The sequence below is a fragment of the Bubalus kerabau genome, chromosome 7, assembly GCF_029407905.1.
Source record: "Bubalus kerabau isolate K-KA32 ecotype Philippines breed swamp buffalo chromosome 7, PCC_UOA_SB_1v2, whole genome shotgun sequence".
Taxonomy (NCBI): Eukaryota; Metazoa; Chordata; class Mammalia; order Artiodactyla; family Bovidae; genus Bubalus; species Bubalus kerabau.
Genome location: NC_073630.1, coordinates 94,736,894 through 94,760,708, shown reverse-complemented (window position 1 = coordinate 94,760,708; position 23,815 = coordinate 94,736,894). Strand labels below are relative to the sequence as shown.

Below are 23,815 nucleotides of genomic sequence, written 5' to 3'. Positions count from 1 at the left end.
TGGGTGGGGGGGGATTACAAAGTCAAACAATAGTCTCTTTTCAGATCAATCCATAAACCTAACACAATCTATTTCCATTACAATTACTAATAAGTTAGCCAACATAATATACTGCTTCATGTATTCTCCATGCTTTCTCTAAGAAATTACCTGTTTTCCAAAAGCACACGCTTTTAAGCAAGGCATCATACTGAAACTTGTCTAACAAATAACCTATCACAAATGCTAGCATTTCAAAGTCTAACAGTATATAAGTTTCCAAATTATAAACTAAAATTATAAACTTTAATTATAAATTTTATAAATTATAAAAATTTGTGACTTTTTATACAGAGTTTATGGCATTTCTGCCTGAGGTATAAAAATATAAATAAGCATGCCTTTTCTAGGATATCTACAACAGAAAATCCAGACAAAGCAGTATAAATAATACGAGGAACATGTACAAAAAGACAAATTTACATAAGAAATTCTTATATTCTCTTCTAAAAGATAATTCAAGTGATTACAATTATAAATCATAAAACATCAAGAATTATTTAGTCTTTTAGGTTACCCAAAGGGCAAGAGTTCATGAACTCTATAAAGTTGATGATAACGAAGGGCTTCTATTTTAAATGCAGCATTCCTTTAAAAAATTTATCCTGGAACATTTTATCCAATATATGTTCTCAAAACACTAGACCTACATGGTTTCCTGGAGGGAGAAAAAGGATATGATCAATTAGATTTGGCAAACACAACTTACTTTCTAACTCTATCTTGAACATATTTGAAAGTGTAACATACTGTCTATTTAATAAACCTTGTACAAATATCAGGTTTTTTGTTTGTTTTTGACCATCACACAGGATATGTCTTTAGTAACAAAATCCTTTCAACTACAGCTACTCACATTCTTTGGGACACCTTTTGATATGTAAATTTTAAATGATACAAATACTCTACATAATTAACCTTCAAGAAAGCCATATAGTTTTCAGTAGGCACTACTTTTAAAGAATATGAGACATCTTTGGTTGGGTATAGTGATCAAAACACAAATCATTATTATGGCTTTCTCTGATACTGTTATTGTAAGAGAGCTAAGAGAGAAAACACATACCAGTTCCAACACTGACTGGGTTATTAATACAGAATATGAACCATGAATCCAGATATAGGAGTTTCAGGCTACACATTTTATAGTAACGTGGTATATAATGTGCTCGACTAAACCAAAACTATGTCTAAATTTAAGTGCACATTCCTTAATAACAATTTTTATTAAAAGAAACTACAGCTGTGTCCATATAGCCCTTTTGCTTTTCAAGTCAGCTGACCAAAGTCTGATCTAAAAAAAGATACTTTAGCAGTACAGTAATTCTACATATCTTTTCTGTACTTTTGCAGCTTTCATGTTTTGGGACACAATTTGAGAAGAGAACCCCACCCCTATGATTTATCATCACAAATAGTTAACATTTTTCTTGGAATTTGCAAGAAACTCATCTTCAAAAAAAAAAAAAAGAAGAAGACATTAGTTGGAAGGTAGATGGAAAATTAAGCATGTCTGAGCTCTCAAAAGGGCTTCCCAGTTTGAACTAGTAGTAAAGAACCTGTCTACCAATGCAGGAGACTTAAGAGATGAAGGTTCAATTCCTGGGTCAGGAAGATCCCCTGGAGGAGGGCACTGCAACCCACTCTGGTATTCTTGCCTGGAGAATCCCATGGACAGAAAAGCCTGGTGGGTTACCAGTCCATTGGGTCACAAAGAGTTGGACAGGACTGAGGTGACACAGCACTTAGCACAAGCACTCAAACAAATGAGTAGGATATTTACTATAATCAGTGTTTATCTGGACCTAGCAAAGTATGCCAAGGCTAAGGAGGCTTTAATCATCAGAAATCAGTTACTGCCTTTCTCTACTGAAGTAAAAAAGAGAAATCAAATTAAAAACTATTTGACTCTATGAAATATGAAAGGTTTAATGTGAATGAAACTCCAGACTTAAAATATTTCAAACTTTATAGAATTATTGACTATCATATGATATAAACATAAATATTTACTACTTTGTTTCTAGAGAACATCTTAATACCAGTCCAAAGTTACTGTTACCTGAGTATGAAAAGCTAGGTACCATACAATCAATGATACAACTCAAACATTTAGAAGAAATATGAGTTAAGGAAAAGCAGGAAAGCAGTCAAAGCACAGCAAATCTGAAAAATCCCTGAAGTAAAAAGTTTGACATAATGAATTTCAATCATTTCAGAACTTTGATTCCTACAGTCTTTAAAAAGTATTGTTTTAACACCTAGTAATTTGCAGTTGCTATGATTATAGACCTGTGATTTCTTTCATAATACCGTAAAAAATGATTTAACAAATATTGAGTACTACTATGGAAAAACAGATTAAAATATATATGAACACTGTACCAAAGATGCTTAAGAGTCTAGAAGAGATGGGGCAGATATAAAGGGTAGAAAGTCTAAGAAATGCACAATCTAGTTAATCTGAAGATTAATCAGAGGAGAAATATTATCTGCAGTTTAGTGGATGGAAAAATAAGGGGTGCAAATTAGGGAAGGGATCCATGATGGATTTTTGAAGGAGAGGTAGAACTTAAGACAATGAAAAGAGGCTTTCCACTGGAAAAGATCAGAAAAGCAAGAAAGAAGGGAAACCACAATGGAAATAATATAATTTTGCAGAAATGGACAAAACTACAAAATACCGATAAAGCAGAAGTTAGAAATTCTAAGCTCTGGCAACTAGAATATCCAGGTCACATCAAATCAGCAATTAAAAGATCTAATATTATACCAACAGTCTACCAATGCTCTATAAATACTCCTAAATTAGTGACTTATGACCCTGTATACCAATTACTCTTCCTGATGGAATGAGATGGTGAAATAAAATAGTAACTCAGAGTAAACTATTAATTCTCATCAGAAGATATTGGTTTTCCAATTTTGATATACACGTTCAAGGTTAGGCAAGAACAAGGGCCCCCCACTTCCCTTTCAGTTTATATATACATGATACACAAGTGATTCCAGTTTCACTTTGAAATCATGATATAAAAGCTATGTTGTTCCATTCACTATGGCAAGATCAAAGTGCTCTAGTCTCAGCTCTGCATTACTGTGCAAGTGGCTTCAGTGCTTTGTGCGTCAGTCTCCTAACTTGTAAAATGATGGGGTTCCACCTGGATGATGTGCAAAGGGCCTTTCAGCTTTAAAATCCTATATTCAATTAGTTGTACACCATCTTTTCTGGAGAGGACATTGTGACAAGACTGACTATAACAAAAAAAAAAAAAAAAAGAAAGAAAGTATTCTTTCCCTGAAAACATGTAATAAGGGACCTCCCTGGCAGTTCAGGGGTTAAGACCCCAAGCTCCCAAGGCAGGGGGTACAGGTTTAGTCTCTGGCCTGGGTACTAAGATCACACATGTTGCATGGCACAGCCAAAAAAGAAAAAAAAAAAAAAAGAAGTAATAAAAACTTAGCTTTTATTGAACACATACTAAGTGCTAGTTTCTTTCCATTTTTTATTTCACTTAATCCTCAATACACCCATCAGAGTAGGCATTTTTCTGATTTTACTCATAGGGTATTAGTCATCTCTTGCCTGTTCAATCTAATGAGAGGTGGAAGGCAAGGATTAAAATCAAGTTCTAATAAACCACACTTTAAAACCTGGTGCCTCAAACAAAAATATAAAATACCTGAACAAAAGCTGAAGAGGTGGGCTGACTATGGTAATCTGATTAGAGCATGTGTATGTGTGCACGTATGTGTGTGTGCACGTGACCGTGTGTGAAATCTCCTGATTTTCAAATGAAGGAAAGCAGATTCACCAGCTTTCAGCTTCTGCTTTAAACAGCTCTAACTCAGATGACATGAATTTTAATAATTACATAAATTTCCAAAATTCCCAGATATGTATTAAAATGCAGACATCAGCAATAAAGTCTAGGCTTTGATGTAAGGCAAGCTTTGGTTGAATCCTAGCTCCATTACTAGCAGTGTGACTTAGGTCAAGTGACTTCACTTCTCTAAGCCTCAAGTTTTCATTTGTAAAGTGAGGATACTATCACCTATCCTGCAAGGTGGTTGGGGATCTAAGGAGAATGAAAATGTAAACTACAAAGAACACAGTACCCAGCATAAGGTAAGAGCCTGACAAATGAAAGCCATTACTGAACCTTCAGGATGCTAGTAACACAGAACATAGGATCAACGTTCATAGACAATCCAGTAGTGTCTACGAATACTAACCACAGTTTACTTTTACAATGTCATACTTTGTCACTTTTTTGTAGACCTAAAATTACCCTCAAACCAATAGTTAAAAAAAAAAAAAAGGTCATACACTTATTCCTAACAGACACTAACCAAACTTCGAGATTTATCCTAAACCTAAAATCGAACCAACTTATCAAAAACTGTGTTGAGTAGCTAACAATTTTTTTAAAGTGACGCTGCAAATCCTGTTACCACGAGTTCAGACTTCTGAATGGGGAGAATGGAAGGGACGCGTGTTCCCAAAGCATTTTCAGCGCGAAAGATCCCCACAACGTCCAAGCGAGTATTTCCCAAATAGTAGGTGAGGCTGAAAAACGGGGTCCGAACTAATGATACCTGGAAGAACGACCTGCCTCCAGTTGAAGGGGCAGGGGGCAGGTGGCTTTGTGACCCAAACTATCGTATTTTTCTTAGCCACTTGCTTTGGTCAACTGCTGGGTTTTAAACCTTCCTGCAGTCTTCCTCAAAGCCCCATTCCAGACTGCGAGGGAGGTGGACTTTAGTTAATCACCGCCAGTGAAGACACTGGCGAAACGGGAGGGACAGGCCCGTGGCCCCAGGGCGTGGGAGGCAGGTCGGGCCACTTCTGCCCAGGACGGATGCCTTTCCCGGCGGTACCACCGCGGACCACCACTAAGCGGCCTGCGGAGCTCCCGGGCGCGGTTGCTGTCATCAGGGCCAAGCCGCCGCGCTGCGGGTTGCGCTGCGGGTGTGAGGGAATAACTTGCGGGTTTCAGGAGAGGAAGAGAGGCACGGGGGCAAAAGGGGAGGCGGCATGTAGACTCCCGGCCCACGGTGACGCGCAGGGGATGACCTCCGGGCCCCTATGTCCTCCGTCCCGGTTTCTGCCCGGACCCTTCCCAAGTCCCGGACCCGCCGCTCCTCTCACCGTCTCGGCTTCTGTGTGCTGGGGTCCGGCACTCTGACCCCCCATAACCCCGCGGAGGAAATTCATCTTGCCGCTCAGCCGCGGGCTCTACCGGCCTTTTCGGGAAAGAAGAGATAACTTCCCCTGTCCTCCGCAAGGTCTGACCCCCAAGCCTGCACTTTGCACTCCCCGGCCGCCACCGCCACAGCCTACTCGGCGGCCGCTCTAGCCCCCTAAGCCCGGAAACAGCGTCCGCCACCAGTTGAGATGCGCATGCGCGGCGACGTGGCGTTACGTGGCGGCTCGAAGGGCGAAGGCAAAGGGGGAAAGTAGGCGAGAGGAGGCTGGTAGCCCGGGTCCTCCCAAGCCCCGCCCACTGCGCAGGCTCCACCCTCCCCCGTAAGAACACACCTCCCACTCCCGCCTTCGGCTGGTGCCTCCTGCTGGCCTCAACCACCCACGTGGTCCGAGCCCGGCCCTGCCGGCAGGGGACCTTACGGATTTTGTACGCATTTTGGCTTGCAAGGTGTTTAATTGTTGCCGGGCGGGACTTACTGCAAGCTGTCAAGTCTGGGGTTGTATTTTGTTGAGTCGAAAGTGAAATTTTCCTTCGGCCGACGTGACAGGTAAGGGGTCCCGGCCTCTGGGAGGGTTCATTTGGTTTTGCGGTATAGCAGTACGAGCTTTGTGGCCTTCTCATCCCCGCAAATTGCATTTCTTTACAGGGCTTTGTTTGGTGAAAAAAAGGGTACTTGAGCCCCCTCATTCCATTGCCACGGGAGGGCGCATTTCTCAGCTTTTGCTCTTCCAACCTGCTAAAAGGAATTCCTGGATCTAAACACCAGGTACACCGCTATTTTCTAGGGGTGTGAGTAAGAAACCAATCCAACCCTGCTTTTGGCTTACTAGAGAAAATACTTTGATCTGCAGTGTCAGTTTGGCAGCAGGGAACATGATGTTTTGTTATTAACGCTAAACTCCTACGTTTTCAGCGTGTGTGTGTGTGGGGGGGGGCCGGTTAGCAAGAAAAATATTCGTTTTTCAAATCGGTATGCCTTGTTTCTTTCGAAATGAGAGTGCCAGATACACATGCTTATGGAGTAGTCTTGTCAATGTCTTGAACGTAAAAGCGCAGAGTCTAGTTATAACTGATTCATACACCACTCCCCTTGGATGCCCCACAGGTCTCAGACTCCCCATCCTTCCTTAAAAAAAAAATCAGTATGCTTCTTTCATGTGCCCTGCCACGTTCATTAGTACCACTAGCCAAATAATTGCCTGAGCTGGAAGGAGGAAGCTGGGAGGAATCTGAAACTCTGGATTTCACCCCCACATGTCCAGTAGTCAAATCCTGTCATGCCTATTTATAGACTGTTTCTCAAGTAGGTCTCTGCTCTCCATGCTCTCTGCCTGACATGGTTTATGTTCTTATCATTTTTCACCAAGATTACGGGCAATAGCTTCCTAACTAGTTTGTCAGCATTTAAGCCTTGGGTTTCTTCCAGTCACCCAAGTCCACTCTTGGGTGAGCCTGACAATGACAAAACATCTGTCCACGTTAGTCCTCGTCTGAAAATCCTCTGGTTGTTGCCCATTCACCCCAAAATAAAATCCAAACTCCTTAGCTTGATGTATAGGCCTGTTATGTTCTGGCTCTTGCCTGTTTTTTCAGCTCCTGCCTCCCCCACATACTCTGGATATATGCCTGGATATGTCCTTCCCCTCCCTCCACTTCATCAAGGAAACTCCTGCTAGTTCCTTAAAATTTAACTTTGGTATCTTCAGAAAGCTCTCCCTGAAATCTAGATACATGTGTATATGCTATTCCTTTGCAGTTGTTGATAATGTGGGAAGCTCTCAGTAAATGCCTCCTGAGCCAGACTGTTAATGGCAGAATGTGTTATTCATTTTTATATCTCTGTGGCTTAGCATTGTCCCATAAAAGGTGATATTGATAGATACATGAAGAAAGCATTAAAGGATATATGAATATAATGATGAGGAGGAAGGTCCTTTTTTTCATTTGTAAGGTGGGTTTGCAGATAACACATATCACAAAGCCTATGGTGCAGTTTCGTGCCAAGGTTTTAAGCTTCTGTGAGTTGGAGAACAGTGGGGATCATACTGCCAAAAAAATTGTACACTAAGCATTGTCCTCTGTTTTAAAACTGGATACTTGACAGTTTGCTTTAGACATTTTCCACCAGGGCATTTCCTTGCAGCCTAAAAAAAGTAACCAATAAATGCTCAGCATTTTTATTACCAAGTAATATCTGCAAAGAACCTCATCTAGTCCTTAAGTCTCGCCCCTCCCTGAGCCTCTCCTCACTCTAGGGGTAAAGCTCTGAGATGGAGTGGGGCTCATGGATGTCTATTACATGTTTTATTTGGTAATAAAAAGCAGTGCCTTCACATTTTAGCAGAATCGTTTTAAGGCACCAACCTTTCCAAAATGCCCTGCTTTGTTTTAAATTTCAGTGAGTATAGCAGATGCTCAAGAACCATTTCTTAAATAAAGGAAAAGAAAACATGAAAAAATTGTGACTGCCCGACTTTTGCCATTATACTTCTCACTTTTATAAATCTAAATATTCAATGGAAGAGTGCCACAAATCATTAAAATACATATAATTCATGGCTCAACTGGTAAAGAATCTGCCTGCAATGCAGAGGAGACCTGGGTTTGATCCCTGGATTGGAAAGATTCCCTGGAGAACGGAAAGGCTACCCACTCCAGTGCTCTGGCATGGAGAATTCCATGGACTGTATAGTCCGTGTGGTTGCAGAGTCAGACGCAACTGAGTAACTTTCAGTTTTCAAAATGTTAACTTGGGTAAATAAAAGTGATTTTTCTGAGAACAGAACAATTAACAAAACTCATTGATTTGAAATTCATTTTTAGATTTGCTTGCTTCCAATCCCCTAGCTCAGTGGCTGTCTTCAGTGGCCCACTTTCCTCATCCTTTCTTATTTTCTATAGCAAACTCAACAATAACAATGAAATATCATTACACAAGATTGGTTGAGGGTGGTGGTAATGCGGTGGAGTTTTGTCCATACCTGGTTTGGAGGATGAGTGGAGGTGATAATTTGTGTTTAAAATGTATCAGTCACATACAGGTTTTTAAAGACTAGTTACTGGAAAAGTCAGGGTTCAAAAATATTGTTGATAAAATTTTGCATTAAATTTTATTCATTAACCAAATAACACACAGCAAAATAAATTGATAATGATGAAGCAGTAATTGACATTCAGAACCAATCAATAACAACAGTATCAAATACACTTGTGCTCTTTCTTTGCTAGACTATTCAAAGGACTTTACAAGAAATAAATTGCTTAATTCTCCCAACAACCTTATGAACTGAATAATGTTATTAGCCCTATTTTTCCCGTGACAAAACAGGGACAGAGAGTAACTTGCTTGATGTCATATAGGTAGAAAGTGGCAGAGCTGGAACATAAATCGGTAATCTGACTCCAAAGCCTGTGCTCTTATGTACTACCCTGTCTGACCTCTCTAGACTCAAGACAATGATCATGCACTAAATAGAGAGGTGGTCTACAAGTCCCTGTGTAATCTGGCCTCTCTGTTGTCTCCCTGACCTCACTCACTTCCTGCTTTAGTCCCTCCACTCCAGCAACACTGGCTTCCTTAGGTTTCTGAAACTTGATCTCCCCTCATGGCCTTTGTGCTTATCTTTGCTGTGTTTTGGATGCCTGCTCCTCTACCCACATAGAGAAATGCCTCACTGCCTTCACCTTACTTAAGTCTGCTCAGATGTTACTTGGGCTTCCCTGGTGGCTCAGACGGTAAAGACTCTACCTGTAATGCAGGAGACCTGGGGTCTATTCCTGGGTAGGGAAGATCCCCTGGAGAAGGGAACGGCACCCCCTCCATTATTCTTGCCTGGAGAATTCCATGGACAGAGGAGCCTGGCGGACTAAGTCTATGGGATCGCATAGAGTCAGACACAACTGTGCATGGATGCACATGTAAATGTTACTTGGGTCTCTCCTGACTGTTCTTAAGTTGCCATCTCCCCATACTCCTTCTTCCTCTGCACTGCTTATGGTCCTCTGTAGTCCTTATCCGTCTTACTTTATTCTTATATATATGTATATAATTTTTCTGTATTTCATCAGATCTAAGATGCCATCAAGTGTACCTCAGAGAAAGAGAAAAAAGATTGTTATTGTTATTCATTTGCTAAGTCACATCCAATTCTTTTTGACCTCATGGCCTGTGGCATGCCAAGCTCCTCTGTCCTCCACTGTCTCCCAGAGTTTGCCCAAATTCATGTCCATCGAGTCAGTGATGCTATCTAACCATCTCATCCTACGTCCTTCTACTTTGCCTTCAATCTTTCCCAGCATCAAGGTCTTTTCCAATGAGTCAGCTCTTCACATCAGGAGCTTCAGCTTCAGCTACAGTCCTTCCAATGAATATTCAAGGTTGATTTCCTTTAGGATTGACTGTTTTGATCTCCTTGCAGTCCAAGGAGAATATCTTCTCCAGCACCACAGTTCAAAAGCATCAGTTCTTTGGTGCTCAGCCTTCTTTATGGACCAACTCTCACATCCATACCTGACTATTGGAAAAAAAAAACCATAGCTTTGACTGTAAGATGCCACCTATCAAAAAATGCAACCCAATTTTAGGTTTCATAAAATGTGAAGAAATGTTCATCATAGGATTAATGGAATATAGTATTTATTTTACATCTTTATTTTGTTTATAGTATATTTCTCCACTATCACTTGACTGTAAACCCATAAAGGTAGGGATTTTAAATGTGCCCTTTTGTAAATTGTTCTCTCTTCTATAGCTCTCCCTGGTGACTCAGATGGTAAGGAATCCGTCTGCAGTGTAAGAGACCCGGGTTTGATCCTTGGGTTGGGAAGATCCCCTGGAGAAGGGAATGACAACCCACTCCAGTATTCTTGCCTGGAGAATTCCAGGGACAGAGGAACCTGGCAGGGTACATCCATGGGGTCACAAAGAGTCAAGACACGACTGAGCGACTAACACTTTCAGGTTCTGTGTTCAGTGCTTAAGCACATTATAGGACACATGGTCAGCACTTGGTAGCTCTTTAAGGGATGAATGAGCTCAAATGAGGAAGTTCCCAGCTTCAGCTTGTATGCATGGAAGCAGAAATTCTGCAGCGCTGCGATGTTGCATGGTGCCTGCACTTCCTCAACAGAGTCTGAGAAAATTTTCCTCAGAAAATTTGATTAAATTTAGTTTATGAATATTTTGTTTGCTTTCAGCAATCAATTTGTAATTAACACTTAGTCATATGTAAAGATAAATGTCAAAGAAAGGAGTTAAATTTTGGGGATCAGATAGCAGCCCGTTGGGAGAACCATTTCAACCTCCCAGGGGCAAGCTCACTCTGGCTTGAAATTCATTACACGAATGCAATTATTGTCATCATGGTTGTCTCCTTCTCCTTCTTTAAGACAGGTAATACATTCATGTGGTTAAAATATAAGTGATAAAAGTGTACTTAGCAAAAAGTTTCCCTACTATTCCTTGGCCACCCAGGCAAATATAAAGAATTCTTATTTATCCTTCCAGATACACATACATGTATATGTTAACACAAATCAATGTAGCACATTGTATAAACTGTTCTGCACCTTACATTTTCCTATTTAATAATTCTTGGAAATTGTTCCATACAAGAAGTATTCTTTATCCTTTCTTACTGTGTTCTGTGAAATGCTTTTAAAATATTTTTTGAAGCCCTAGGAATTCCTTGGAAGAGAGGGGTGCAAGACAGAGGGTTCTGGGGCCCCATCCTGCTCCATTTGGATTTCATTTGTTCATACTTCCTGTGTCATTTGGAAAAAAAGAGGCTAAAATGTTGGATAGCCACCTCTCTTAAGAGATGTGAAACGTGACCGAGGCAAGGACCTGAATAGTCAAGTAGTTTCACATGCTGTAGAGTCCAGGATGCAAATTCCTGCTCTACCTGTTTTGAGAAGGATAATAATATCCTCCTCATGTGGTTGTTGTTAGAATTTTATTACATAATAGCTTTAACGTGCTTCGTACTTCAGTGCATGAAACAGAGTAAATACTCAGTAAAGGTCAGAGTGGAGACCTAGGTATCTTTGGTGCATATCATCAATTTCTTAACAACTGAACATTTAAAGATACTACCCTATAACAGTACTCACTTCAAACTGTTGGCTCATGTTACAGAAAAGTCCGTTACTTCAGACATGACTTGCTCTGGGGAACATCCAGATAATCTCTCAAGGATCTGGACTTTAATTATTTTATCTGGACTCTGCTCTTTCTGTTGGTTTCTTTCTCTGACTCTGTGCAAGGGCAAGTTAGCTGTCAGTTCCTGCAGTCCTGTAACCTCCCAGGACCAAGTTTATAGAGGAAGACTCCTTACCTCTCTCCTTAGAATCCCAGCAAAAGCCCTCTTATTACTCACTGGACCTTACTGGGGCATGCACCTTTGTGTTGGGTGAATTCCTATAGTCCAGTGTGTGAGATGCTCTGACTGGCCTTGGTTTACATGCCCATCTCTAAAACAAGCAATGGACATATGGCATAAAAACAAGGAAACAGGGACTTTCTTTGGACTACTGGGCCAGCAGAAAGTTTATCAGGATAGGAAAAACAATAGATGCTTGCTACATCCCTGATGGACTTGACTGCTTGCCAGTTTTTTTTTTTTTTAATATTTTTTCCTGCATGTCACTAGCACTAGCTAGCATAAGTACTGTTGCTCTACAAAATGTTCAAAAGATCATGTTGCATTACTTAATAAAAGTAATTTTACATTGCTTTGTATTTATGACTGCAAGCAAAGCTATATCTATACCCACTTTTTACAAGAGTACAGTCCAGGTGTGTTTCCATTCTTTGGAAAATATAAGAGAAGTGCTTACTTAATAAAACACTTAAATTAGGAAATCCCATTTTCAGTTCCAAAGGACTTTTTGTAAGACTGAAATTTTTAAGTTAATTTATTTTTGGCTGTGCTGTGTCTTCACTGCTGCAAGTGGAGAGCTCCTGTAGTTGTGGCGTGTGGGCTTCTCATTGCGGTGGCTCCTCTTGTTTTGGAGCACAGGCTCTAGAACGCAGGCTCAGTAGTTGTGGCTCTTGGGCTCTAAGTATGTGAGCTGGGTAGTTGTGTCACGCAGGCCTCGTTGTTCCACAGCATGTGGGATCTTCCTGGACCAGGGATCAAACCCATGTCCCTTGCCTTGGCAGGGGGATTTGTAACCGCCGGATCACCGGGGAAGTCCTATAAGAGTGTTTATTGAGGGATAAATTTATCAGCTCCAGGCCCAGGCACTCTTATCTCCTGTAGAGAATTTGACTGTCATCTCTTCACACCCACTGTGTTCCCCTACTCCCTGCAGCTAGCTAAACAGGCAAGTCCTGAATAGCCAGAATGGGGTTGAAGATTTTACTGCCCCATTCCACAGCTAAACTAAGTCTTTTGAAGTTCGAATTACTGGGTGATGCTAAGACTTCCTGGAAGTTTAAGGTAACTTCTAGTGAAGTCATTGCCATGTTCATTAGCAATCCATGACCAGGCAGTTGCAGCTGACTGTCTCATCTGCCTAAGTCTGTGGTCAGTACAAGAGCAGGGGGCCTTGTCAGTATAGATTGGGCCTCCAGGGCCAGTGAGTACAACAGCAGGGGGCCTTGTCAGTATAGATTGGGCCTCCAGGGCCAGTAGGGTGGTAACTGACTTGGACCAGAGCATTTCAAAGCCAGCCCAGATCTCCAAGGTCTCCTCTCTCCCCAGTTCCAGTTCTTTAATGATGTTGACTATAAGCAACCAACACACTACATGAATTTGGGGTAAGCTCAGTAAGTTGCCGGAGAAGGCAATGGCACCCCACTCCAGTACTCTTGCTTGGAAAATCCCATGGACAGAGGAGCCTGGTAGGCTGCAATCCATGGGGTCGCTAAGAGTTGGACACAACTGAGTGACTTCACTTTCACTTTTCACTTTCATGCATTGGAGAAGGAAATGGCAACCCACTCCAGTGTTCTTGCCTGGAGAATCCCAGGGATGGGGAAGCCTGGTGGGCTGCCGTCTATGGGGTCACACAGAGTCAGACACGACTGAAGTGACTTAGCAGCAGCAGCAGTAAGTTGCAGATATTAGATGGAGGGTCCAGAACTGGCATACAGTTTGAGGAAAGAAGAGGGAGTTGGCTGTGGACGTAATTGTCTGCCAGCAGCGCAAGAGTCAATGGGCAGAGGAATAGAAGATAGAAGATTATGAGCACAGAGAGGCTGAGGACAGAAGCCTTCTCTCTGGCTCGACTGTTCCTGATGCTGCCTTGCCCAGGATCTCAAATACCACACTAGTCATGGGTAATATAAAGAAATAGAAGAGCTCCAGCTTATTCTCCCACTACCTTCTCCTTGGGCTTTCCAGGAAGCGCTAGTGGTAAAGAACCCACGTGCCAATGCAGGAGATGTAAGAGATGCGGGTTCAATCCCTGGGTTGGGAAGATCTGCTGGAGGAGGGCATGGCAACCCACTCCAGTATTCTTCTTGGAGAATCCCATGGGCAGAGGGGCCTGGCGGGCTACAGTTCATAGGGTTGAAAATAGTCGACTTAGCATGCATGCACGCATGAACCCTCTCCCTACCTCTAATACCCCATTACTCACATGGCCTTTCCAGGGCAGGGCCACAGTTGGTGAGACCCAAGATGACCTAGACCCAAGTCCTTAAACTGCTCCCTCTCTCCCAGGTATATGCATGATGAGTCCTAAATAGCAACCAGTCTTCTTATGCAGGTGCTGCTGTCTAGATGTGGTTCAGGTTTCTATGTGTGTGCGTGCTAGGTAGCTTCAGCTGTGTCCAACTCTTTGTGACCTTATGGACTATAGCCTGCCAGGCTCCTCTGTCCATGGGATTCTCCAGGCAAGAATACTGGAGTGGGTTACCCTCCTCCAGGGGGGATCTTCTCAACTCAAGGATCGAACTGCAGTCTCTTATATCTCCTGCATTGGCAGGTGGGTTCTTTACTGGCACCTGGGAAGCAAAATGACTATACTTGTATTTGGGTACTTATTTCATGATGTAGTAAATACCAAGATCTTTGTTTTTTTAAAAACAAAATTCATAACCATTGAAAACATATCAATGAAACTACAAATTTAACCCATTTCATTTTAACAGAATGAGTGACTCTAAGTTCTGCTGTATCTTGCATACCTGATGGGCTGGTTAGGCCTGAATTCAGCACCTTTCCATACCTTTCACTTTTCTGCTTGGGGCTTTTGGAATCTTGGTCTGTAGGTGGCTACTCAGCTCTGGCCAGAGACTCGGGCTCCTTGTTTTTTATTTTTCCTTGCCAAATTTAGGAAGGATGGTCCTTCTTGCGTGTTAACTCCTGACCTCCCTGGCAGAATGAGCCTCTTTATTTGTAGAACTTTTCTCCTCTAATTCATACTCAGCTCCTCCCTTTTTGAGGGAGGGGTGAGGTGGGAGATGGAATTGCAAGAGCTGATTGATAAGGAAGGGGCTCAGAGGACGTTAGTGGGGCTTCTGTGAAGCAGAGAACAGTCACAGATGAGAAAGGGGAGACAGTACAGAAAGAGATCCAAGAAACTGAATGAAACTGCTGACTAATATCTGCAGCTAGAGTATTACACCCACATAAATACAGTGTTTTTTTTTCTTCAGTACTTAAAAATAGCTCAGTATAGCAGAATACTGAAAACAGATGTGCTTGGTTTCCTGAGCTACTGATTCAGCAAACATTTGAGTGTCTGTCCTCTCTGCCAGGCCCTGCAATATCTTCTTTCCCACTATAGGTTCCTTCTGGAGTGCTGAAATTCTTATTTGTATTTTCACAGAGAGTGAAGCCTGGGCTTCAGCATGGTATAGAGTAGAAAGGAATGTTTTGTTTGCAAACCTAAACAGAATTGGGTCCTACCTCTTTGGAATTGTGTAGTCTTAGGCAAATTAGACTTAACTTTCCTGTCTTGGTTTTGATTACCTACTGCCTTGCAAAAGAAAACCAAAGAATGCCTTAAAACGAATTGTCTGGGATCTAAGCTGGTACTTTTCTGGTAAGCCATGCTTGGCTCAAAGCATTGTCTTTTTTGTTAAAAGCTGATTGTGGTTGTAACCTTATCTGGGAAGAAAAAAGGAGAAAGGTCAAGATCAAATGTTACCTATGGACAAGTTATCTATCCATTCTCTACTTTTTTACTCATGTAACTTTTATGCTGAATTAATTTTAGAATTGAGAAAGGTTGCAAAAATTGTACAAAGAATTCCTAAATATTTTCACCCAGATTCCTCGAATGTTAACATTTTTATCACAATTACTTTATCATTTTTTTCTCTCTAAATTATGCATTTCCCCCTAAACCATCGGGAAAGAATTTTTAAGCATGATGTCCCTTTATTTTAGTACCCAATTCATAACAACAAAAACGTTTTCTTAAACAACACAGTGCAGTGATCAAATCCAGGAAATTAACACTGATATCAATGCAATTATCTAATCTACAGACCTTATTCAAATATTGCCAGGAGTCCTAATTATTTTCCTTTCTGGCCCAATATCCAAACCAGTATCACACATTGCATTCAGATGTTATGTGTCTATCAGTTCAGTTCAGTTCAGTTCAGTCGCTCAGTTGTGTCCAACTCTTTGCAACCCCATGAATCGCAGCACGCCAGGCCTCCCTGTCCATCATCAACTCCCGGAGTTCACTCAGACTCACGTCCATCGAGTCAGTGATGCCATCCAGCCATCTCATCCTCTGTCATCCCCTTCTCCTCCTGCCCCCAATCCCTCCCAGCATCAGAGTCTTTTCCAATGAGTCAACTCTTCACATGAGGTGGACAAAGTACTGGAGTTTCAGCTTTAGCATCATTCCTTCCAAAGAAATCCCAGGGCTGATCTCCTTCAGAATGGACTGGTTGGATCTCCTTGCAGTCCAAGGGACTCTGAAAAGTCTTCTCCAACACCACAGATCAAAAGCATCAATTCTTTGGCACTCAGCTTTCTTCACAGTCCAACTCTCACATCCATACATGACCACTGGGAAAACCATAGCCTTGACTAGACAGACCTTTGTTGGCAAAGTAATGTCTCTGCTTTTCAATATGCTATCTAGGTTGGTCATAACTTTTCTTCCAAGGAGTAAGTGTCTTTTAATTTCATGGCTGCAGTCACCATCTGCAGTGATTTTGGAGCCCAGAAAAATAAAGTCTGACACTGTTTCCACTGTTTCCCCATCTGTTTCCCATGAAGTGATGGGACCAGATGCCATGATCTTCGTTTTCTGAATGTTGAGTTTTAAGCCAACTTTTTCACTCTCCTCTTTTACCTTCATCAAGAGGCTTTTTAGTTCCTCTTCACTTTCTGCCATAAGGGTGGTGTCATCTGCATATCTGAGGTTATTGATATTTCTCCTGGCAATCTTGATTCCAGCTTGTACTTCTTCCAGTCCAGCGTTTCTCATGATGTACTCTACATATAAGTTAAATAAGCAGGGTGACAATATACAGCCTTGACGTACTCCCTTTCCTATTTGGAACCAGTCTGTTGTTCCATGTCCAGTTCTAACTGTTGCTTCCTGACCTGCATACAGATTTCTCAAGAGGCAGGTCAGGTGGTCTGGTATTCCATCTCTTTCAGAATTTTCCACAGTTTATTGTGATCCACACAGTCAAAGGCTTTGGCATAGTCAAAGAATCAGAAATAGATGTTTTTCTGGAACTCTCTTGCTTTTTCGATGATTCAGAGGATGTTGGCAATTTGGTCTCTGGTTCCTGTGCCTTTTCTAAAACCAGCTTGAACACCTGGAAGTTCACGGTTCACGTATTGCTGAAGCCTGGCTTGGAGAATTTTGAGCATTACTTCACTAGCGTGTGAGATGAGTGCAGTTGTGCAGTAGTTTGAACATTCTTTGGCATTGCCTTTCTTTGGGATTGGAATGAAAACTGACCTTTTCCAGTCCTGTGGCCACTGTTGAGTTTTCCAAATTTGCTGGCATATTGAGTGCAGTACTTTCACAGCATCATCTTTCAGGATTTGAAGTAGCTCCACTGGAATTCCATCACCTCCATTAGCTTTGTTCATAGTGATGCTTTCTAAGGCCCACTTGACTTCACATTCCAGGATATCTGGCTCTAGGTGAGTGATCACACCGTTGTGACTATCTGGATCATGAAGATCTATTTTGTACAGTTCTTCTGTGTATTCTTGCCACCTCTTCTTAATATCTTCTGCTTCTGTTAGGTCCATACGATTTCTGTCCTTTATCGAGCCCATCTTTGCATGAAATGTTCCCTTGGTATCTCTAATTTTCATGAAGAGATCTCTAGTGTTTCCCATTCTGTTGTTTTCCTCTATTTCTTTGCATTGATTGCTGAGGAAGGCTTTCTTATCTCTTCTTGATATTCTTTGGAACTCTTCATTCAGATGCTCATATCTTTCCTCTTCTCCTTTGCTTTTCACTTCTCTTCTTTTCATGGCTATTTGTAAGGCCTCCCCAGACAGCCATTTTGCTTTTTTTCATTTCTTTTCCATGGGGATGGTCTTGATCCCTGTCTCCTGTACAATGTCACGAACCTCATTCCATCGTTCATCAGGCACTCTATCAGTTCTAGTCCCTTAAATCTATTTCTCACTTCCACTGTATAATCATAAGGGATTTGATTTAGGTCATAGCTGAATGGTCTAGTGGTTTTCCCTACTTTCTTCAGTTTCAGTCTGAATTTGGCAATAAGGAGTTCATGATCTGAGCCACAGTCAGCTCCCAGTCTTGTTTTTGCTGACTGTATAGAGCTTCTCCATCTTTGGCTACAAAGAATATAATCAATCTGATTTCGTTGTTGACCATCTGGTGATGTCCATGTGTAGAGTCTTCTCTTGTGTTGTTGGAAGAGGGTGTTTGCTATGACCAGCGCATTTTCTTGGCAAAACTCTATTAGTCTTTGCCCTGTTTCATTCCGTATTCCAAGGCCAAATTTGCCTGTTACTCCAGGTGTTTCTTGACTTCCTACTTTTGCATTCCAGTCCCCTATAATGAAAAGGACACCTTTTTTGGGTGTTAGTTCTAAAAGGTCTTAGAGGTCTTCATGGAACCATTCAACTTCAGCTTCTTCAGTGTTACTGGTTGGGGCATAGACTTGGATTACTGTGATATTGAATGGTTTGCCTTGGAAACGAACAGAGATCATTCTGCGTTTTTGAGATTGCAACCAAGTACTGCATTTCGAACTCTTTTGTTGACCATGATGGCTACTCCATTTCTTCTGAGGGATTCCTGCCCACAGTAGTAGATATAATGGTCATCGGAGTTAAATTCACCCATTCCAGTCCATTTTAGTTCACTGATTCCTAGAATGTCGATGTTCACTCTTGCCATGTCTTGCTTGACCACTTCCAATTTGCCTTGATTCATGGACCTGACATTCCAAGTTCCTATGCAATATTGCTCTTTACAGCATCCGACCTTGCTTCTGTCACCAGTCACATCCACAGCTGGGTATTGTTTTTGCTTTGACTCCATCCCTTCATTCTTTCTGGAGTTATTTCTCCACTGATCTCCAGTAGCATATTGGGCACCTACCGACCTGGGGAGTTCCTCTTTCAGTATCCTATCATTTTGCCTTTTCATACGTTCATGGGGTTCTCAAGGCAAGAATGCTGAAGTGGTTTGCCTTTCCCTTCTCCAGTGGACCACATTCTGTCAGACCTCTCCACCATGACTATATGTCTATAGTCACCTTTAATCTGGAATGGTTCTCTGTCTTTGTCTTTTGTGATTTGATATTTGGAAGAATACAGGTTAGATCAGTTACTTTGCACCATGCTGCTCAACTGGAGTTTGTCAGATCTTCCTGATTAAGTTCAAATGGTGCATCTTTGGCATCTTTGCTAGGAATATCCCAGACATGCTCTTCTTCTCACAGTGCATCGTCTCAGGAGATACATAACATATACTTGCCCCACTATTAGTGGTATTAATTTTGATCCTTTGTTTAAGGTGTTTTCTGCTTCTCTACTGTACATTTAACTATTTTTCCATTTGATAGTAATGTGTATCATTTGAGGAATGTGCTTTAATATTGCTAAATATCCTATATCTCCTCAAACTTTGACCCTTCGGTTTTAGGATCCATTGATAATTGTTACCTGAAGCAATAGTAGTTGCCAGTCTGTTGTTTAGGGGCTTCCCAGATGGCACTAATGGTAAAGAATCCTCCTGCCAATGCAGGAGATGCAGGAGATATGGGTTTGATCCCTGGGTTGGGAAGATCCCCTGGAGGAGGAAATGAGTCAGACGACTGAGCACACACAATCTGCTGTTTGCATAAAACCTTTCCTGGAAGCTCCATCTTTCAGCCTCTACCTATTTTGCTAAGAACCGCGTCCTTGTGCATGCGAAGTTGGTTCAGTCTTGTCTAACTCTTTGCGACACTATAGACTGTAGCCCCGGAAAAGGCAATGGCACCCCACTCCAGTACTCTTGCCTAGAAGCCTGGTAGGCTGCAGTCCATGGGGTCACTAAGAGTCGATACGACTGAGCGACTTCACTTTCACTTTTCACTTTCATGTTTTGGAGAAGGAAATGACAGCCCACTCCAGTGTTCTTGCCTAGAGAATCCCAGGGACGGGGGAGCCTGGTGGGCTGCTGTCTATAGGGTCGCACAGAGCCAGATACAACTGAAGTGACTTAGCAGCAGCAGCAGACTATAGCCCACTAGGCCTCTCTGTCCATCGGATTTCCCAGGCAAGAATACTGGAGTGGGTTGTCGTGCCCTTCTCCAGGGGATCTTCCCAAGCCAGGGATCAAACATATGTCTTTTGCTTCTCCTGAATTGGCAGATGGGTTCTTTACCACTAGCACCACCAGGGAAGCCCCTTAAGAACTGCATCCAACCTTAATTGGATCCCAAGAGAGCCTGGGAAATGCATTATTATATTATTATTATTATTTTTTTGTATAAGCATATTGGTTTTCCCAGGAAAATTGGGGTTCTCTTAGTAAAGAGAGGAGAATAAAAGCTTACTACAACTTGCCAACCCAATAGCATCATTTATAAGAATTAACTTTTCTTTTTTGTTTTTAAATTTTGGCAGCACTGTGGGGCATGTAGAATCTTAGTTTTTAGTTCCCTGGCCAGAGATCAAACCAGAGCCCCCTGCATTGGAAGCACAGAGTCATAAGGATTCAATTAAATGGTCTTTGTAAAACATCTACCAAGGAAGCTGTAACATGGTTGATACTTTAAAATATTCCTCCCCAACCTATGGAAACAGAAATTTGTTTGTTGTTTTGATCACTTGTGGTCACATAGCTAGTAAATAACAGAACAGGTCTACAACCCTAGTCTGGTTCCTACACCATAGTTTCCTTTTGCTGGTTTTAAACACTCCGTAGTCTCTTAAATCTTCTCAGCTATATGACTAAAACTACCTCTATAGTATTTTAATATACAAAACTCTATATTAATCTATACAACTCTTATGGAATGGTTCTATTCACTAGATGAAGATAACATTATGTGTATGTTAAGTAAATAAAAACCTGACTTAATTTCTTTATATTTGGGCATGTTCCTTTTTGTGTAGTCCCAGGCAATTGTTCTCTTTTGGGGCAATGGCTATTTATTCTTCCAGGAATCATAATCTGGAAAAACTTGGGAGGGAAAAATGGTTAGAGAATAAGTGTGTTTGCTCAGCATTATAAATAAATACAACCACATGTTTTATTGATTCTTTGTAGTTTTTAAAATATTTAACAGAAAGAGAGAATTGTAAAACTCTTTTGTCTCCTGCCAACAATAAGAATTGGAATTTTAAAATTCCCTTGTCACAGAATCAGTATGAAAGAACATGAAATTTTAATACCAACTGGCAGCAGAAAACCTCACTTCATTTAACTCAGAATTTTACACTGAATTTCATGGAGGAGAATAATATCAGTACATGACAGAAATAAAATATGATGGTAGAAAAATAAATCAGGATGCCCAAAATTGTATATGAAAACTGAGAGTGTTAGTCGCTCAGTTGTGTCCAACTCTTTGTGACTGCTTGGACTCTAGCCCACCAGGCTCCTCTGTCCATGGAATTTTCCATGCAAGAATACTGGAGTGTGTTGCCATTTCCTTCTCCAGGGGATCTTCCCAACCCAGGGATCAAACTTGGGTCTCCCTCATTACAGGCCGATTCTTTACCCTCTGAGCTACCAGGGAAACTAACAGCTAAGTTTAAAATATATGGGGAATTCCCTTGTGGCCCAGTGGTTAGGATTCTACACTTCCATTTCATGGGGCACAGGTTTAATCCCTGGTCAGGGAATTAAGATTCAGCAAGCTGATCCTGCAAGCTGTATGACATGGCCAAAAAAAAAGATAAGCAAATAAAATTGAGTAAATATTTAAAATGTATGCATAGGAAGAAACCTAAAAAGAAATGTAGGATGTGAATTCAGATTGTCTGTATTTTGGTGGAAGGATATGGGTCATGGGTTTTTCTTTCAACTGCTCCGCAATTTCTACTGGATACATTTTTCTTTAAACAAATATGCCTTCCCCGCCCCCCAAATAATCACAAATATATAGCAAGATTAGAAAAGATATTAAGTAGAAACATTTTCAGAAGGGAAACATCAGGAGCCCCAGACAAAACTGTTAGTTTGCTTTGGAGGAAAGACCCAACGGGTTGCAATTTACAGCTGATGCCTGAGCCTAATTTCATTTTATCCATCTTGGTACCATCGCTTTTCCTCCCTCTCTTCTATTCTTTCTTTACTTTTCTCTTTTACTGTAAGGTAGGTGAAGAGATTGAAGAAGGAAATGGCAGCCCACTCCAGTATTCTTGCTTGGAGAATCCCATGGACAGAAGAGCCTAGTGGGGTCCATGGGGTCACAACAAGTCAGACACAACTGAAGCGCCTTAGCATGCAGGTGAAGAGATTAATTATAAGAAAGAGAGCTTCATACAGTAGAAAGAACATTACAGTTCGAAGTCAGACAGACTTAGATTTAAATCCTGGCATTCATTCCACAAACATTAATTGAGCAATGAGTATGCCATGTCCTGCTGTAGGCGTCAGAGGTTCAGCAATGATTAAAACAGATAAAAATGTTCATCTTTGTGAAACATGTTCTAGTGGGGGTAGACAGTGTGATTTAAAAGGTCCTGGAAAGACCCTTGGATGAAAAAAAAAATCTTCCCAACAATTGTTTATAATGCATAAAAGTACACCATGAAGGACTATGGATCCACAAACATCTTCTTTTAAAATGCAAATATTGGTGAAAAAAGTACGTCATCATCACGCTTAACTGCCTTTCGTACGTTAGTATGAATTAATTCTGTCATATACCTCAGGAGCTAAATGAAAGCCATGCTTTGTAAGAATGAACATTTTAATTGAAGAGAGGACCATTAGGTACTATCTGAGAAGGGGAGACCTAAGTGGGTTTCAGAGTATGCAGGAGGAGGGTCCTGTATCAAGAGGCAATTTCAGAAGGGCAAGACAGAGGAAAAAAGGACAATGCGGGGATAAAAAGAGAACGGTCTTAGAGAACAATAGTAGAATTCCAGGAATAAATTTCATTCTTAACATACATGAGTTTATCTTGGGGAAAGATGCGGAAGTCTTCCCAGGTTTAGATAGCTCGCCCTTCTTCCTTCCCTCCCTAGCCAATTAAAGAGTGTCTTAGGATCAGGACATTTCTGAGGTATATACCTGTGACCTTCTTAAATCCTCACATTGTCAAATACTCCTAGAATGTGTAATCTCTCTCATGAAATGGTTAAGATATGAATAAAAGAATGAATGAATACCTTTTCTGAGAAGGAGTAAGAATCAGTAACAGTCCCACCGGGGTGAAATGGAGGTCCTCTACTCATTCAGTAGCTTGCCTCTTCCTCAACATTTTTTAAAAATTTATTTATTTTTTAACTGAAGGATAATTGCTTTACAGAATATTGTCGTTTTCTGTCAAACATCAGCATGAATCAGCCATAGGTATACGTATGTCCCCTCCCTCTTGAACCTCCCTCCCCATCTCACCCCTCTAGGTTGATACAGAGCCCCTGTTTGAGTTCCCTGAGTCATACAGCAAATTCCCACTGGCTATCTATTTTACATCTGGTGAGGTAAGTTTCCATGTTACTCTCTCCATATATCTCACCCTCTCCTCCCCTCTCCCCCGTGTCCATAAATCTGTTCTGTATGTCTCTTTCTCCATTGCTGCCCTGCAAATAGATTCATTGGTACCATCTTTCTAGATTCCATATATATGCGTTAGTATACGATATTTATTTTTCTCTTTCTGACTTACTTCACTCTGTATAATAGACTCTGGGTTCACCCACCTCATTAGAACTGACTCAAATGCGTTCCTTTTTGCCTCAACATTTTTAAATGACAGTTCATTAACTGTCAGAGACCTCTGGGTCTCTGAAAATTACAAAATTTAAAACCTGTAGATACTGAGGTTCATACGTACATCTCTGTCTCCAAATCCTCCATCCCCTCTCTGGTTCACTTTTCTCCTCAGCCATGATGGTGCTTCTATTCCTGTTATATTGAGATTGCATCACTTAAGGTTGTGAAGAAGTTCCCTGAGAGTCGAGTCCATTCTGAATCTTGCAAAG

General features: G+C 41.3%; 2 protein-coding genes across 5 annotated transcripts in view; one reads left to right on the top strand and one right to left on the bottom strand.

Moving 5' to 3' along the window:
- USO1 (USO1 vesicle transport factor) overlaps positions 1-5,456 on the bottom strand; it is a 79,729-nt gene extending 74,273 nt beyond the window's left edge. For both annotated transcript variants that reach the window (XM_055588814.1, XM_055588815.1), the window contains exon 1: positions 5,192-5,456. In XM_055588814.1, coding sequence (XP_055444789.1) covers positions 5,192-5,257 — 66 coding nt within the window. In that variant the 5' untranslated portion in view covers positions 5,258-5,456. The remainder of the gene's footprint in view (positions 1-5,191) is intronic.
- A 120-nt stretch (positions 5,457-5,576) lies between these two features.
- G3BP2 (G3BP stress granule assembly factor 2) overlaps positions 5,577-23,815 on the top strand; it is a 91,384-nt gene continuing 73,145 nt past the window's right edge. Inside the window, exons 1-3 of one of the 3 annotated variants that reach the window (XM_055588820.1) lie at positions 5,577-5,796; positions 5,896-6,015; positions 23,237-23,314. The gene's annotated coding sequence lies outside the window, so the exon portion shown is untranslated. The remainder of the gene's footprint in view (positions 5,797-5,895; positions 6,016-23,236; positions 23,315-23,815) is intronic. The other 2 variants (XM_055588819.1, XM_055588822.1) reach the window with 2 other exon arrangements.